The 14865-nt window shown below is 42.6% G+C and overlaps 1 protein-coding gene across 1 annotated transcript in view; it reads right to left on the bottom strand.

The window, feature by feature from the left end:
• The window catches only part of BCR (BCR activator of RhoGEF and GTPase), a 447751-nt gene that overhangs the window by 76974 nt on the left and 355912 nt on the right, over positions 1-14865 (bottom strand). The window contains exons 12-15 of the mRNA XM_078667758.1: positions 3985-4060; positions 2935-3039; positions 1946-2020; positions 1453-1550 (exon numbers count right to left, since the gene is read on the bottom strand). Coding sequence (XP_078523884.1) covers positions 1453-1550; positions 1946-2020; positions 2935-3039; positions 3985-4060 — 354 coding nt within the window. The remainder of the gene's footprint in view (positions 1-1452; positions 1551-1945; positions 2021-2934; positions 3040-3984; positions 4061-14865) is intronic.

Raw genomic sequence — 14865 nt, 5'->3', positions numbered from 1 at the left:
ATTAGGCATTGCTGGATAATAGTGAATTGGTACAATTCAGTTTTTGAAAATGTAATCTGAAAAAATATGGGGAAACACACTGTAGTAATTTTAATCATATAAATGTAATGGTGTGCAATCAAACAACATTTCAGGAGTTTGCTACAAGCAATATAATATTTGAAGATGGTTGTGAATAAATAGATACAATTTGGTCAAACTTTGGGATGAAGCATAAGTTAGTGAAAAACTAAGTCACATTTAAATAGGAGTACACAATAGACCGCATACTTTTCATGGTGACATTTGGTTGTCAGTTGCAATAATTAGCGGTCAGAATCACAAAGTAATATAGTAGATGAATAGAACCCAAATATACCTTTGATTAGAAATACAGTGGTATCTGACTTGAAGAGGCTGAATAACCTGCTATGAACATAATACAATGCTGATTGATATATATTATATATATACACACACACATATATATCTGAAAATGATCACTATTAAATATGTGAGATATATATATATATCTCAAATGTTTAATAGTGATCATTTTCAGTTCTTTTTTGGACAATGCACTTCCTGTTTAGCTCCTTTCTATCGAAAGGTTGTGGTTGTAAAATAGCTGGAACATTATCAACAACCTATCAGCCAGGTTAATAGCTAAAATTAGCTGGCAAAACATCAACTCAATTAGGAATATTCTATAAACAGTAATAGAGGATATTTATCTAGTCGTAGGATCCCCCTTTCAAAAAGCAACCCAATATCCCTCTGAAGGTTTGTTACTGTGACTTCTAGTTTTGATCACCTATCTTATCTGAAAAGATTGGAGGACTTCACTCTTAGGAAGAACAATATTTGAATGTTGTTGGGCATGTATGGCTGTCCCCTTATACAGAATCTTCACATCATAATCTTTATATGTTCTTCGATAATACCCTTTTACATGTTATGAATGGCGTTGTTCCATTGGCATGGTAGAGGAAATGGGTCTCAGAGGTTGATCACATTTTTACACTTTAGTACTTACCTAGGATTTCGCTATGTCTCGCTGCTAAGTCATTTAATATTTCTATGTGAGCACTGTGATAACCTCCAGGATACATGGACTGATACTGAAAGCGACCCTATGATGCACTTATGGCCATCACCTAAAAATGGTGGCACTCACACATGCAAGATCCTCTATCCTACAACTTATCTCTGTACCAATTTGTGTATCCTGTGGGTTTAGATGGAACAAAAATGGATGAACTCACTACGGGGCCAATTTTTACATCAGTCAAAGACCGAGATTTTAGGTAGGACACTGTGGGTAACAACTGAAAAATATCTTAGGTTTAGGAACAGTAAACTGGTGCCTGGGATCTGAGAACCAATGCGTAAGGTAAGAAAGAGTACAGAATAGTTAGATGCCATTGCTTCCTTCGAAGGGGGTGTTTAATTCAGAGGAGGTGAATGTCTGACCTCATTCCAGTTGGGCTCCGCTGTGTCCCGGTACACTCTCGTTTTGGCTTTGTTCACAAAATAACCAAATGAATCGACCTCCAGAGTGCAATATAAATCTAGGGGAAAAGGAGACAGAAGTCAAAGACTGCAGGAACACTGGTTCATTGATCAAAAGAGGAACAAACATATACAGCTGAAAGCCAAGTCAGTCTTGGATTTTTTGTTGTAGATGACCCCAAAAATAACCAGAATTCACACTGAGATACCTCACCTAACTCTCAAAATAAACTATGTTATGTCCCCATCAATATGCATGAGTCTTTCTACAAACTAGACTTCACCAAAGAAGTCCTACTTCTACCGTTTAGTCCCACGATGGATTCCACTAAAAACAGCCATTATCATGATAGAAACGAAACCATGTAAAACTCCCTCGAGTCAAAAATTGAGTGCGTCTCTCATGCACAAACTGCCCCTTCCCCCAGGCACTGCGATCCCGTAAGTGGCTCACTTGAACTTTGATGGAATCCAGCTGCATTGTGTACTATGACATTCAGAAATCCATACAGGCCTGGAGACTCGTCATCTATGTGGGAGAAAAGGAGAGGTGAAGGTTAAGATTACATCACAAAGGTAGAGGCATTGGGTGCTGCAGTATGCATCACTGGGAGAGCAGTCAATATTAAGGGTCACATCAAGTTGGTCAAAAGTAAGAGACCTGTTGGGACTGCCCCTACATAGTGCCCTATTGGACTAAAGTAGCACAGACCATGACGGCAGTGGTGGGATCATTGGTCCCGATGGAGCTGAAGTGGTTATTATTGATGATTAAGGGCACCACAGACTGGTCCAGGTATGACGAAATCCTATTGCTTGCCTATTGAACACTGCTATGTATTGTAAAAGTCACTGAGCAATGTTAATAAAAAAAAGATTTTTCAAAAAAAAAAAAAAAAGGAAGAGACCAGGTCATGACCATTTTCGTGGGGTGGGGGGGCATTCTACAACTGATGCTCCTAAACCTGTAGACGAAACCAGTCTACAGGTCAAGCGCTGTAGGTAGTGAGCACAGTAGTCATCGCCTATATGTACAACGGTCACAACCAAAGACTCAAACTACCAAAAGCAGCTTGGCATGTAGAATTAAAGGGGCGTTTTAATGATCACTAACGAGACAGTAGGCTCTTCTCAGTAAACAAAATAGAAGCAGGGTTAAGATTATACATTCAGAAGAGAAATAAGAGGTAAGGGGATGGTGAAAGTTGTAAAGTGTTGGGATAGTTGCAGAAGTCATTAGGATAGCCAATGTCCTAAAAACAGGATGAAAAATATCCTAGTACAGAGAGGAAAGTGAATACACAGTGACAGCAGTGACAAGTATTTTTTTCCAAACACAGAAAACTCTGAAACCTATAATAAAAGTTAGGTTAACACATGAGTTCCAATAGACGTTAGCGGTGAAGGGTGACCTGTAACTTGGGAGGGTGTTGTGAAACTCACCGTCCTTATTGATGGTCAGCGGGATGTGATGCACTGTCTGCAGCTTTACACATGAATTAGTCAACATCTGGAGCTCCACCGACGTGAGAGAGAAAGTGTTATAGCCTGGAATTCAAGTTAAAAGGTAAGAACATATACAATGATGGTAGCAGCAAAACACCTCCCTCCAAGATCACAGGTAAAATAGGCAAGACTGATACACACCATCAAGACCCCTCTCTCCAAGAAAAATAGCTTCTCTGCAACCTCTGACCATAGTTCTCCCTAAAGATCTGATAAGGTGCCTTGGAGGCTTAACACATCCCACTGAGATTATCTAGCAGAGTTTCCCAAAGCCATGCCAGGTATCCGGAGAATAGGATAATTCACCCTTTCAGTTGGTCTCCATTTGTTTCCTGTTTCTGGGCTGGGTTAAACACCTTCCAGTGCATGTGCTCTCACCCCTAATACATGTCAAGTAACTAGCTAAAGCTGATTGGTTCATTTACCTTTTAGGTACGACTGCAGTGAAACGTGCAACAATAGCACAAATATCATAAAAGTCAAATATCACACGTGGACCATAGAAAACATACTCACCACCCGTATGAGAGACTTTTAAAACAAAGCACAAGGGCAGTCCCGTGGCCCTGGCCAATCTGCCTACACATGTCTGAGTAAACTCTTCTGACTTGTTTGAAAGCCTACCTCTATTATTACATCACATACCAAATGTGTCTTATAGTCCACATGACCTAGTTGTGTGCAGAAGTGAAACATGGAAAATATGCACCCAGCTTGTCTTCCAGTAGTAGAAATCTAACATGCTGCCTGCTCCACAGACTGAAGCAGCCTTTCCATTTGTTAAGGAAAAAACGAGAACATTTGTCCTTGTGGTATTTTGCTGGTTATTAGTCCCTGAAGAGGAGATATAGGTTCCAGGCAAGGCATGCGTTTCAGGAGAAACAGTGATGAGAGATCAGGCACATGGCCCAAAGTTACTGCATGGCATACATAACCTCTCCCTCCCCAGATTACCACCCTGGCAGACAAATGAACACTGAGACTTACACTTCTTCTGCTGTTCCTTGATGATTTCTCTCCACTCCGCTCGCTCGTAGTCTGAAGAAATCAAGAATGTATAGCTCTATAAAAAAACAGAAAAGTACATCCATCCATGAGTAGTATTTCGAGCCTATCGATGGGAGGGGGGCAAAGAATATATGCCAATGGATTATACTGGATGCTTCTGAGAGTCAGGCACAGAGAGACAGAGTCTGTTGTCCCTTGGACAGTAGGGACCAGTGCACAAGGAAACAGAACTTTTCACATTTATGGCAGGGCAGATATTGTATTATGTACAGTGATATGAAGCAGGTCTCGAACTGGATGCTAAAGAGATGCACAGTTACTAATCCTGTAATGTACAAGCACCCATAATTATGAAAGTTGTACAAAGGTGAGTCTCTAGTACTGGCATTGAGCCGAGCCCTTTCAGTTAAGCACAGCTAAGGGAAATAATACTAGGTTATGTTATCGGTCGCCTAGAAGGCTGCACAGTTACGTTGATAAGGAATTGAGACACTGAACCACTGTCTGTGGGGCCAGGCAGCCAAGATCTGCACTGGGATACACAGTTGGTCAGTTCAAGGACTGAGGAGGACAGGGGCTGTGGGCTGTCACTCATTTACATTGCTTCTCATTCAAAGGACTGGACAGCTATCTGTCCAGAGGCAAGGCACAGCACCACTATGAGACACCCTGGTTAGCCAAGGAAGCCAGCACTGGGATACAGATCTATTCAGTTCAAGGACTGCATCCCTAAAGAGGCAGGCACTGGATCACAGATGCCGCCATCTGGGGCACAACAGCTACAGGCATTGGCATTGGGATAAACTGCAAGGACTGGGATACAGAACCATCATCCGGAGGGCAGCACAGCTAAAGAAACCAGTCCTGGGTTACACTACCTATTTCAAGGGTTCAAATACAGTGCTTGCCAACTGGACTGGGTAGCTAAATAGACTAGTATTTAGACATTGAGCATGTGGCTTAAATAATATGCACAAGTATATAGTAGATATCAGCTGTAGGACTAGATTACTGAAGAAACCGTCCTGAAGACTCCCAGTGAATCAAGTCATTGAATGGATTGCTGTAGACACTGGGGCAGGCTCCTGAGCCCCCTTTTGGTCATACACTGAAACACTGAGGAAAACAAAATAGAGATGGATGGATGGAATGACTGAATGAATCTCAGCCACTTATAATTTTCCCCGCGGTCGCATTCCAGTCAATTGTTTTTCTGCCAACCATGCCAACTCAGACAGAAATCATCCATATTGAAATCAGGCTTGATCTTGCTCCAGCAGGAGCAGTCCAGCACCAACTGAAAGATCAAGTCACCTCTCAATGGAATACAAGCTACCCCAGGCCAGTTTCAACCTTCTTGGGCCTCTTGAGTGAGTTGCAGTTTGAGCCCTATGGCACAGAGAGCACAGGACCCCTGTCTGGGCATACCTATCACACTTACAGCATTACACTGAGGAAAACAAAAAAGTGACGGGTAGAATAACTGAATTAATCTCCGTCACTGACAATTACTAAGGGCAGCATTCTAGTCCATTGTTTTTTGCCCACCATCTCATCTCACACAGGAATCAGCCATAAGAAAATCAGGACAGTCTTGCTCCAGTCCACACTGCCAGGCCAGGGCTCCTCTAAACTGAAATACAAACAACTCCAGACCAGTTTCAACTAGCATGGGCCCCTTCAGTAAGGTGCAGCTTGAATTCTAGGTGTTGGAAATTTGCCCTTTCTGCAGGGTCATCCCAGATTTTTTGCCCTTTTGCTGAACTCTATTTTTGCTGGTTGAGGAATTATGTGCACTTTACCTCTGATAACTAATGGCAACATGCCATTGATCCTCCTTTCAAATTGTTGAAATCAGAATACTCCTAATTGGCATATCTGACTTACCTATAATTCCCTGAATGTCACTTGGGAACTGCAGTACCCATTGTACAATCCATTGCAGTACCAATGCAAACATGACTGCAGGTCTCCCATGTGTGGCCTAGCTGTTGCAGTTTTAAAAACGTTAAATTAGTTTGTTTTTTTAAAAATCTTTTTATTAGAAGTTTTTTTAAATTTTTACATGCAAGGCACGGCAGCCTACTTCAAACAAAAGGAATAACAAAAAAGAAAAAGAAAAAGAAAAGACCCCAAAAGAAAAGCAAAAAATAACAATCCAGGCTCTAAAAACATATATCAAATCAAGAACATAACAGATAGTCTTCATATAAAGTTACTAGCAAAATACTTTTCTTTATATTACATATATTTTCCCTCGTATACAATTAAACCATAATCAATTGTCTAGTGATATCTTTCTCCCAAAGTTTCAGAGGTGACATCTGGGTACCTTTTAATCAACGTGGGTCTCGAGTTTTTACTCATGTCCTAACTTCAATCCATTCATTCGATTCCATCGTGTAATGGGGTCCCATATTTGCTTACCCAATCTCTTTCCCCTTCTTCCCTTTCTTGCATAAATCTCTCTCTCCATATTATACATTGTTATTAACTTGGCCAACCAAAAATGAAAAGTGGGAGGAATAGGGTCTATCCATGCAGACGCTATACATAGTCTCATAACTGATGTTGCTACAAATAAAAATTCCCCCCCGCTTTGCAAATGCTCATCCTCCTCATTCACTCCTAATAGGATTATTGCGGGGGTTGACAACATTTCGGTTCCTAATATGTTGTTTATAAAACCTTCAATGTCTTTTTTAAATAAATATAAATGAGGACACGTTGCAAACACATGCACCAGATCAGCTTCCGCGCTTCCACACCTGTAACACTTAATGCCCACTGTACCTCCCCATTGAGCTATTTTTGCAGGGGTGTGATATAGATGATACAGCGTTTTATAATGTTGTGCTTGTAATGATGCCGAACAAAGCAACGAATATCCTTTTTCTAAAGAAATACCAAAACTCTCCCCGCTAATATCAAGATTATTTTTCCATTTATCTGTCCATTTTTCAAGATCATCCTGTTTTGATTTAATCAGTTCAGCATAAAACCTCTTGATTGTACAGTCTTCACCTAACTGAATCACATCCATAACCGGGTCACACCCAAACCCCAATGGTCCCCCCCTTTTACTCAATAAGAAACTCCTTATTTGTAAATATTTAAAGAAATGCCTAGTATCTAACTTAAATCTTGCCTGAAGTTCTGAAAATTGACAAATCCCTTGTTCCCCCATTACATCCCCTATTCTTCTAATTCCCTTACTTTCCCATTCTGTAAATGTAAGCCCCGAAAAGATCTCTTGAGGAAAATTTGGATTATCTGTAAATCTAGTATATATGTTATACTTCCCCAAACCCGTTTTTTTGTAACATTTTTCCAAACTGTGCATGCTGTTATAAGCATCTTAAACCTTGTCCTTTTATAATAACTGGCCTCTGTATATCTCAGCAACACGTTCTCAGCTTCTGTTCCCAAGGCTAACCCATAGATTGCAAGCGTCCCAAACTCACTCCAATCTTCTAACTCTGCCCCTCCAAGTAAACCTACCATATTTTGAAGAGCAGCTGCCCAATAATAGAGCCTTAAATCTGGTACTCCCCATCCTCCCCTCTCCTCTTGGAAGTGTCATAAACCTAAGAGCCCTTCTAGTTTTCCCTTTTGCCCAGATCTGTTAATTATATGCTCTAATTTTTAAAATAAATTAACATCAAATAACAAAGGAATTGCTCTAAATAAATATAAAAATTTTGGGAGGACCAGCATTTTTATTATATTCGTCCGCCCCACAATTGACATGTGTAAATTGTCCCATCTATCCAGGTCCTTCTGCACTTTCCTGATTAGAGGAGAGATATTCTTCTCTACCAGGGAATCCAAATCAGCCGAGATAATTACACCTAAATATATTCCTGTCTGTGACACTCGGTTGTCTGTACACGTAGTGTAGGAGTTTTTAATTATCTGAGTTTTAGACGTATTTAATTTGTAGCCTGAAATCTTTCCAAATTTCGACGCCTCAATTTCAACTTGCTCTATGGATTCGGTAGGGGTTGGGGTGATTATGGCAACATCGTCCGCGTATGCTAGAATTTTACAATGCCCAATAAGTGTTAATAGTGGTGTAATCAGTTCACACGCCTCTATTTTGCGAATAAATGGGTCCATATATATGGCAAATAGGAGCGGTGAGCAGGGACACCCCTGTCTTGTACCTCTTTTTATTCGAAATTGTCCCGTATTCCCAGCATTCACCCGGAGAGTTGCTACTGGATTTGAGTATAATGCCTGGATCGCTTTGAGGAATCCCTGTTTAATACCAGATCTTTCTAATACATACCAAAGATATTCCCAGGAGACCCGATCAAATGCCTTTTCTGCATCTAGTAACATTACTGCCATCGGGTCTCCTGTGACTGTTGTGATATCAAGTAGGGTTATTACCTTGCGTGTATGGTGGGTAGTGCCCCTTCCTGGTATAAAACCATGTTGAGCACTACTGACCATTTTGTCAATCACTCTTGCAAGCCTTAATGCTAATACTTTAGAAAACACTTTAGCATCTGAATTTATTAAGGTGATGGGCCTGTAAGAGCCTGGTTCCTCCGGAGTCTTTCCTTTTTTCAGTATTACTACCATCTCTGCGCCCCCCCATGATTTAGGGATGAGCTCACCCAGCTGTGCCTGCTGCATTATCTTTATTATATCTCCCTCCAGAATGTCCCAAAACACTTTGTAAAACTCAATAGGTTTTTGGTCGGGGCCCGCTGCTTTCCCTGAAGGAAGTTTACATACCGCATCCTTAATTTCTTCTGCCTGCAAAATCCCCTCTAAACCCTCTGCGTCCTCCTCCTCTAGTATATCTACTGGAATCTCCTGGAGATACTCCAGGAAGTCCTCTTTAATTCTCTGGATATCTCCACCTACTAATTCATCATCATATAATTTCTCATAGAAAGTCCTAAATACCTCCCTTATTTCCTCCGAGTCTGTGTGCCCCCTGCCTGATACGTCCCTGATCTCTCTCACTGTTCCTGACGCTTCTTGCTGCCTAGTCCGGATAGCCAGAGTTCTCCCTACTGACTCGCTAAATTCATAACACTTCTCCCTTTTGGTTGTATATATTTTAGCCGCCTTACTAGCTATATCACTCTCTGCGTCGCCTTTTGCTTTCAAAAGTTCTATCGAGGCACTGTCCAGTCGTGTCCCAGTCAAGATGCATTTTTCTAGCTCCTCCTCAGCCTTGACTACTTTTTCCAGTAACTCTCGGTTCCTCAGTTGTTCCTGCTTCCGCTTATAAGAATTAAAGCTCATAGTTTCCCCCCGGACCCCTGCCTTAAAGGCGTCCCATACCACACCTACCCCAGCGCTACCCCTATTAACCTCAAATAAATCACTAATCCATTTATTCATATGTTCTATGTAAGTATCCTCTTTTAGCAGCCCTCTTTCAAAGGTCAAGTTTGTATATTGTCTAACATTTATTTTCGTTACCATTGTGAGCACTAAGGGATTATGGTCGCTAAAGATCCGTGGTAACCTGTCTATCCTTGAATTTGATACCATAGTGCTTGAAACAAAAAAATAATCTAATCTGGCACAAGTTCGATGTGGAGCGGAGTAGTACGTAAAGCCTTTATTATCCAGTCTCTTTTTCCCCCAGACATCTGAAAGTGCATTATTTAGGACTAGGCTTTGTAATGCTTGGTTTACTCTCTTCTTCCTACCTTGGTACTTTCCAAAAGAGCCCGATCCTAATCCATCTGCCACATTTATGTTAAGATCCCCAGCCAAAATAATTTTAGGAGCCCAAGTGGCTAATTCCACATCTAGAAATTGAAAAATCTCTGGATCATCCTCCGTTGAGCCATAAACAGTCACTAATGTTATCCACTCCCCATCTATCCAACATTCAATCATAGCCCATCTTCCCCATTGATCCTGTGCTTTCTTCCTAATCAAAATATTTTTATTCCTAGCTAAAATTGCCACCCCTCTCTTTTTTACCCCTTGTCTAGAATTTACTAATAAGTGAAACCCTAGTTGACTAAGAAAATATACTTGTGTATCCATAACATGTGTTTCTTGAATGAAAACAAAGTCCACGTTCATTTGCTTTAAGGCTACTGATATTTTTGATCTCTTTTGAACATCATTTAACCCACATACATTCCAAGTTACACACCTAATACCCATAACTAAATTTGTAAAATAACACCCACACCATTTAATCCCACATATACCCTAACCCCCTGTGACTTCCGATATCTTATATAGTCTCTTACATCAACGTATATCAGCTTTCTTCCTTGAATCCTCCGTCTCCTTGCCCCTTCTTTCTTTTCTCCTACTATTCTTTCTAAGATACTAGTTACTCTTATGTGTCGTGCCGTGCCTTGCACCCCCTTTGTTTCCCCCCACCCACCCCTCCCCTCCCTCCCTTACTGGCAAATAGGTCAATCCTGACCTATACGTGACAGCCGAACCCCCCCTAGGGAGCTTCCCTCAACCGCCCCTCCTTAATCATTCTTCTTAAACCCTTAAGTTAAAAGGTGTACTGGCCTCACCCTTTCTATTTATTTCTGTGTCATGTGTGCTGTTTGTCTTATGGCTATGACCCGATCGTCTTGCGTATTCCCTTCCCTTTGAGCCCTCTCCTCCCGAAGGAAGGTCAAATATTCCTGTGCTACTATCTCTGAGAAAAATACTCTGAACTGGCCATTACGTCCTACTTTAAGACGAGAGGGAAACATCAGGTACACTTCACACCCTACATTCTGAAATGGTGTTATAAGTTGTCTCATACGCCATCTTCTCTCCACTGTTGTATGGCAAAAATTTGGACGTGCAAAAAAAGTTATGTCCTTAAAAGTTCGTTTCTTCATTGGTTTTGCCTTCATGATTATATCTTCTCTTAATAGATAATTTCCCACATACACCAGAATAGCTCTTGCTCTGGAGCCTGCATTATTCTTTTTCTGTAGAAGAGGAAACCGATGTGCTCGTTGCACCTCCTTGTCCCAGTCCCATTTATCCAACTCTGGAAATGCGCCTTTCAGCAGCTCAACCACAAAAGCTCTCACGTCCCCTCCCTCCTTCCCTTCCTCCACACCAAGCAATCGTATATTGTTGCGTCTTTGCCTGTTCTCAAAATCTTCGAGTTTCCAAAGTACGTCGGACGCTGTTTTTTTCCTGTCCCTGTCTAAATTCTTGCAGTTTTACCACTTCGTCTTCCATCTTGCCAGTCCTCTGTTCAACCTCCGTCAATCTATCAGTAACTTCAGCATACATTTCATGGACTTTGTGGAGAGATCCCTGAATTTTCTTATTAGCGCGCTTAGCTCTTTGGCTCTCTAGACGTGCTTCCCCCTGTATTTGCTTCAAGGTAGAAAGTAGAAGATCAAACCTGTCTGTATATGTGTCTGGAGGACCTTGAACTTGTTCCTGTAACTGCTCCTGTCCCTTCGCAGCCTGGTGGCCACCACTAGCATTTTCATCCTGGTGTACCTGCGAAGTGACTGCCTTATCCCAATCCAATCTCTTGACTACTCCTCTTTGTAGCGTACTACCTACCCTACTGATTCTCGTGCGAGGTCTCCCTCTTGGCTTGTAATTTTTAGCTTTCGGGTTTCTTTTTAAGGCAGTATTATGTCCCGTCTCTAAATCTGAAGAGTCAATATCCGATTCTATTTCTTGAGCGTCACTCGATGAGGGATGATCTGACTCTGTAGATAAGGTGTTGTCTGCATCTGTCTCAACATCTTCGTCCTCCTTATCATCATCATTCCCTGTAAAGAAACATTCATCACTGGGTGAACCTGTGACAGATGGCTGTCTAAGGATATTTGTATTTTCCTCGTAGTTTGACCTCCTGGAGTCCCGTAATAAAACATTATTAAACCTAGCCGGTCTCACAGTCTTCTCTTTAATTTCCTTTGGAATAGCGCCACTGTTCGCGTGTACTTGCACGGTAACCAAGGGTATTGAAGGTAGAGGTATGTCGACTATTTCACTCGATAAGAGCTCTGGCATGGGGGCTACATTCATCTTCACCCTCCCTTCTGCTGTGATTGTCTTGTGATTTAAATGAGCGGTATAGTCCACTGTTGCTGCCTGCGCTTCCCCTTGAAGCACATTTTGCTGCTCAGAACCAGGCTTATTCGTCATTATATCCGAATTGTTTGTTTTTCCATGCAGCACCTCCGTCGGATTCTTGTCCCGAATCTCGGTCTGTAATGATTTTTCCACCAAGTACTGCACTCCATTGCGCATCTGTGTACTAAACTGTACGTCAGCCTCTGATGCCTGCTGTAATTCCTGAAGTTGCTGTGACGCGCAGACCGCGTCATTCTCGTCATTTTCCCCAATCCCTCCTTCAAAAGAAGCTCCAGCCATGCGCTCTGTAATTTGCGCTGCCCCGTCTCCGGCTCAGACGGCTCCCATAGAGGTCTCTCCCTCAATTAACTTTGGATGCTTTACGGCCCTTGTTACCACCGCTGCTCCCACCTCCATTGCGGTGTCATTATGCAGAGATGTCAGGTGTTCTATGGTCCTTGTCGATACGGAGCCTTTTGCGTGTTCTGTCACCACTACCCCTGCAGTAATGATTTAGACGACGGCTTCAGCGATCTCTGCCTCCCTCTCTGCCTCCATTACTCTCGCCGGAGCTGTTATCAACACTTGCCCCACTCAAGGCGGAAAAGACTCGAAAATCGATGGCTGCCGCAGAGTCACCTCTCTTTGGGGGTCAGTGCTGAGGTCCACGGAGAGCCCCCTACCAGGTAACTTTTTTCTCCTCCGCTCCGCTCCGCCTCCCGATCTTGTCTCCTTCTTTCAGTCGCTAAGGAGCGTTCTTCCTCTCGCTTCTTGACAGCCTCCTTCCGAGCCTGTGCTCTTTGTCGAGCCTTAACTCTTAGGTTCGCCGCTGGGCTACTGGAATCGCTTGATGGTCCGGGTTCTTCCTCTCTCCCGAGGTCTCCTTAACTGCCCTCTGCACCTTTGGGGCCATGACCCGCTTGACAGCTTCCCAACTCTCGAGGAGGTGAGTAATCGTCTCCTTAAGTAGCAGTACAGCTGACTGCCAGACGTCGCTCTGTTTTCTCCTGGATTGAACCACTGCTTGCGCAGCAAGCCATTCAGCAGTAGTCACCAGATTGTAGATATCCCCCAGCATCTCTTCTCTGCCCGATTAATTACTGCATACCCTCTTGGTCCTTTTCGCATAGGGCTTCACAGGCTTAGATGCGGGCAAGGCCAGTTCACCAGTATACCAGTGTGAGGAGGGTGGCTAATGGGCTGCTACCTCCTACGGACCGTCGGCGGCCATCTTGCCTCCGGGGACTTAGGCCTGTCAAAATGGGTTATATTAATAGGTCGAATTTAGCGAAAAACGCTAAATTCGACCTATTAATATAACCCATTATGACAGGCCTAAGTCTTCCTCTTAAATATTTCGAAGTCACCCCTAAGTATGGCTGACTGCCCATAATGCAGGGTGCAAGGTATAGCAAAAATAGAGCATGTGAAAGATTAATGTTACACATGTCCTTACAGGGAAAAGGCCCCAAAAGCTATTTTAACTGTAGCAAGGCTGGCTGTACCATAGGAAAACACTAGAATGCAATATTAAATACTAATACTGTATCTGAGAAATGGGTCTAGCTTAAAAAATAATTAAACAACTATTTTAATAGTTATTAAAAATCCAATTCAATAGTGAAGTCAGATTTTTACTACATATTAAGGAAAAGTAACTTTAAAAAAGTTATCTTTCCCCTGACAAAACCTCTGGAGGCCCATTTGTATTAGTTCTGCCACTTCTTCCAGCCAATAATTAGCCTTTGAATAGGCGTGAATGATCATGAAATGCTTCCAGGGAGCAAACAATAGGCTGGCCTGAATGGCAGATAAATAACTCTTCTGAGCCGGACAGAATATGCATGGTGGGACGAGAGTATATTTTTTTACGTTAAAGAGTCAAATTCTGCTAGAATGTCGTATTGTGCTTGACAGGACTGCTGGGGCTTTCATATAACACCTGGGGTGCATTTCAAAGAGGCCACCCCTGTCATACGCAAATGTTAGCTGACACCTGGGGACCTTCCTTTGTACTCCCAGCCAGGAGGGCTCGAATTACATTGGGAATCTTTAAGACATTAGTGTCTAAGCCTGCTTGACAGGTCTGCTGGGATTACATAAAACACTGTTTTGGGATTACATAAAACACTGTTTAAAGTGTGCTGGAGCACACTTTAAAGGAGGGAAACAGTAGGCCAAAACAGTTCTTGTGAATCCACTGTCTGATTGCTGAAAACACTACTTTTGTTCTACCAGAAGTCTGTCTCTGTGTTTATTGGGGGTATCTCAGATACTTTAAACTGGATTTTCATGTTCGATGAGGGAGGACACTAGAATTACCATAGGGCACCCTCCCTCCTCCTCCTCACACACACCCAGCCCTCAAAGTCTAAGTTTACCATGGTTGAAGACTTTTGCCCTCTTCAGAATGCCCAAAGTGGAAAGGGTTTGCCCCGGGAACCTTTACCCTATTGGCTAGGGGTGACCCAAGGGGTCATTCCCACCCATTAGCTCACGCCAGGCATAAATGTGGCATCTACAGGCACCCACTTCAGAACACTCCTAGACCTGAGGAAGATCAAAAGAGGACGGATCCTGTTGTCTGAAACCTGAGAAGAGTCCTAGAGGACTGGAACTGCTCTCCCTCCTGCACCCAGGACAAAGAAGTGGAATACAAGGATCATAAGGCTAACCCCTTGTTAAAGCTACAGAGATACAACAAGCTACAAGAGTTCTTTTCTGCGACTACCCAAATGATCACTGGCAACTGGACCTGGAATGGACCCTACTGTTGGCTTCTGCCTGACACCCAGTGAGTCTTTAAGTGCCTCC

Source organism: Lissotriton helveticus, chromosome 11, assembly GCF_964261635.1.
Source record: "Lissotriton helveticus chromosome 11, aLisHel1.1, whole genome shotgun sequence".
NCBI classification, from domain to species: domain Eukaryota; kingdom Metazoa; phylum Chordata; class Amphibia; order Caudata; family Salamandridae; genus Lissotriton; species Lissotriton helveticus.
The sequence above is the reverse complement of the archived record's forward strand: the minus strand, read 5'-3'. Positions and strand labels throughout refer to the sequence as shown.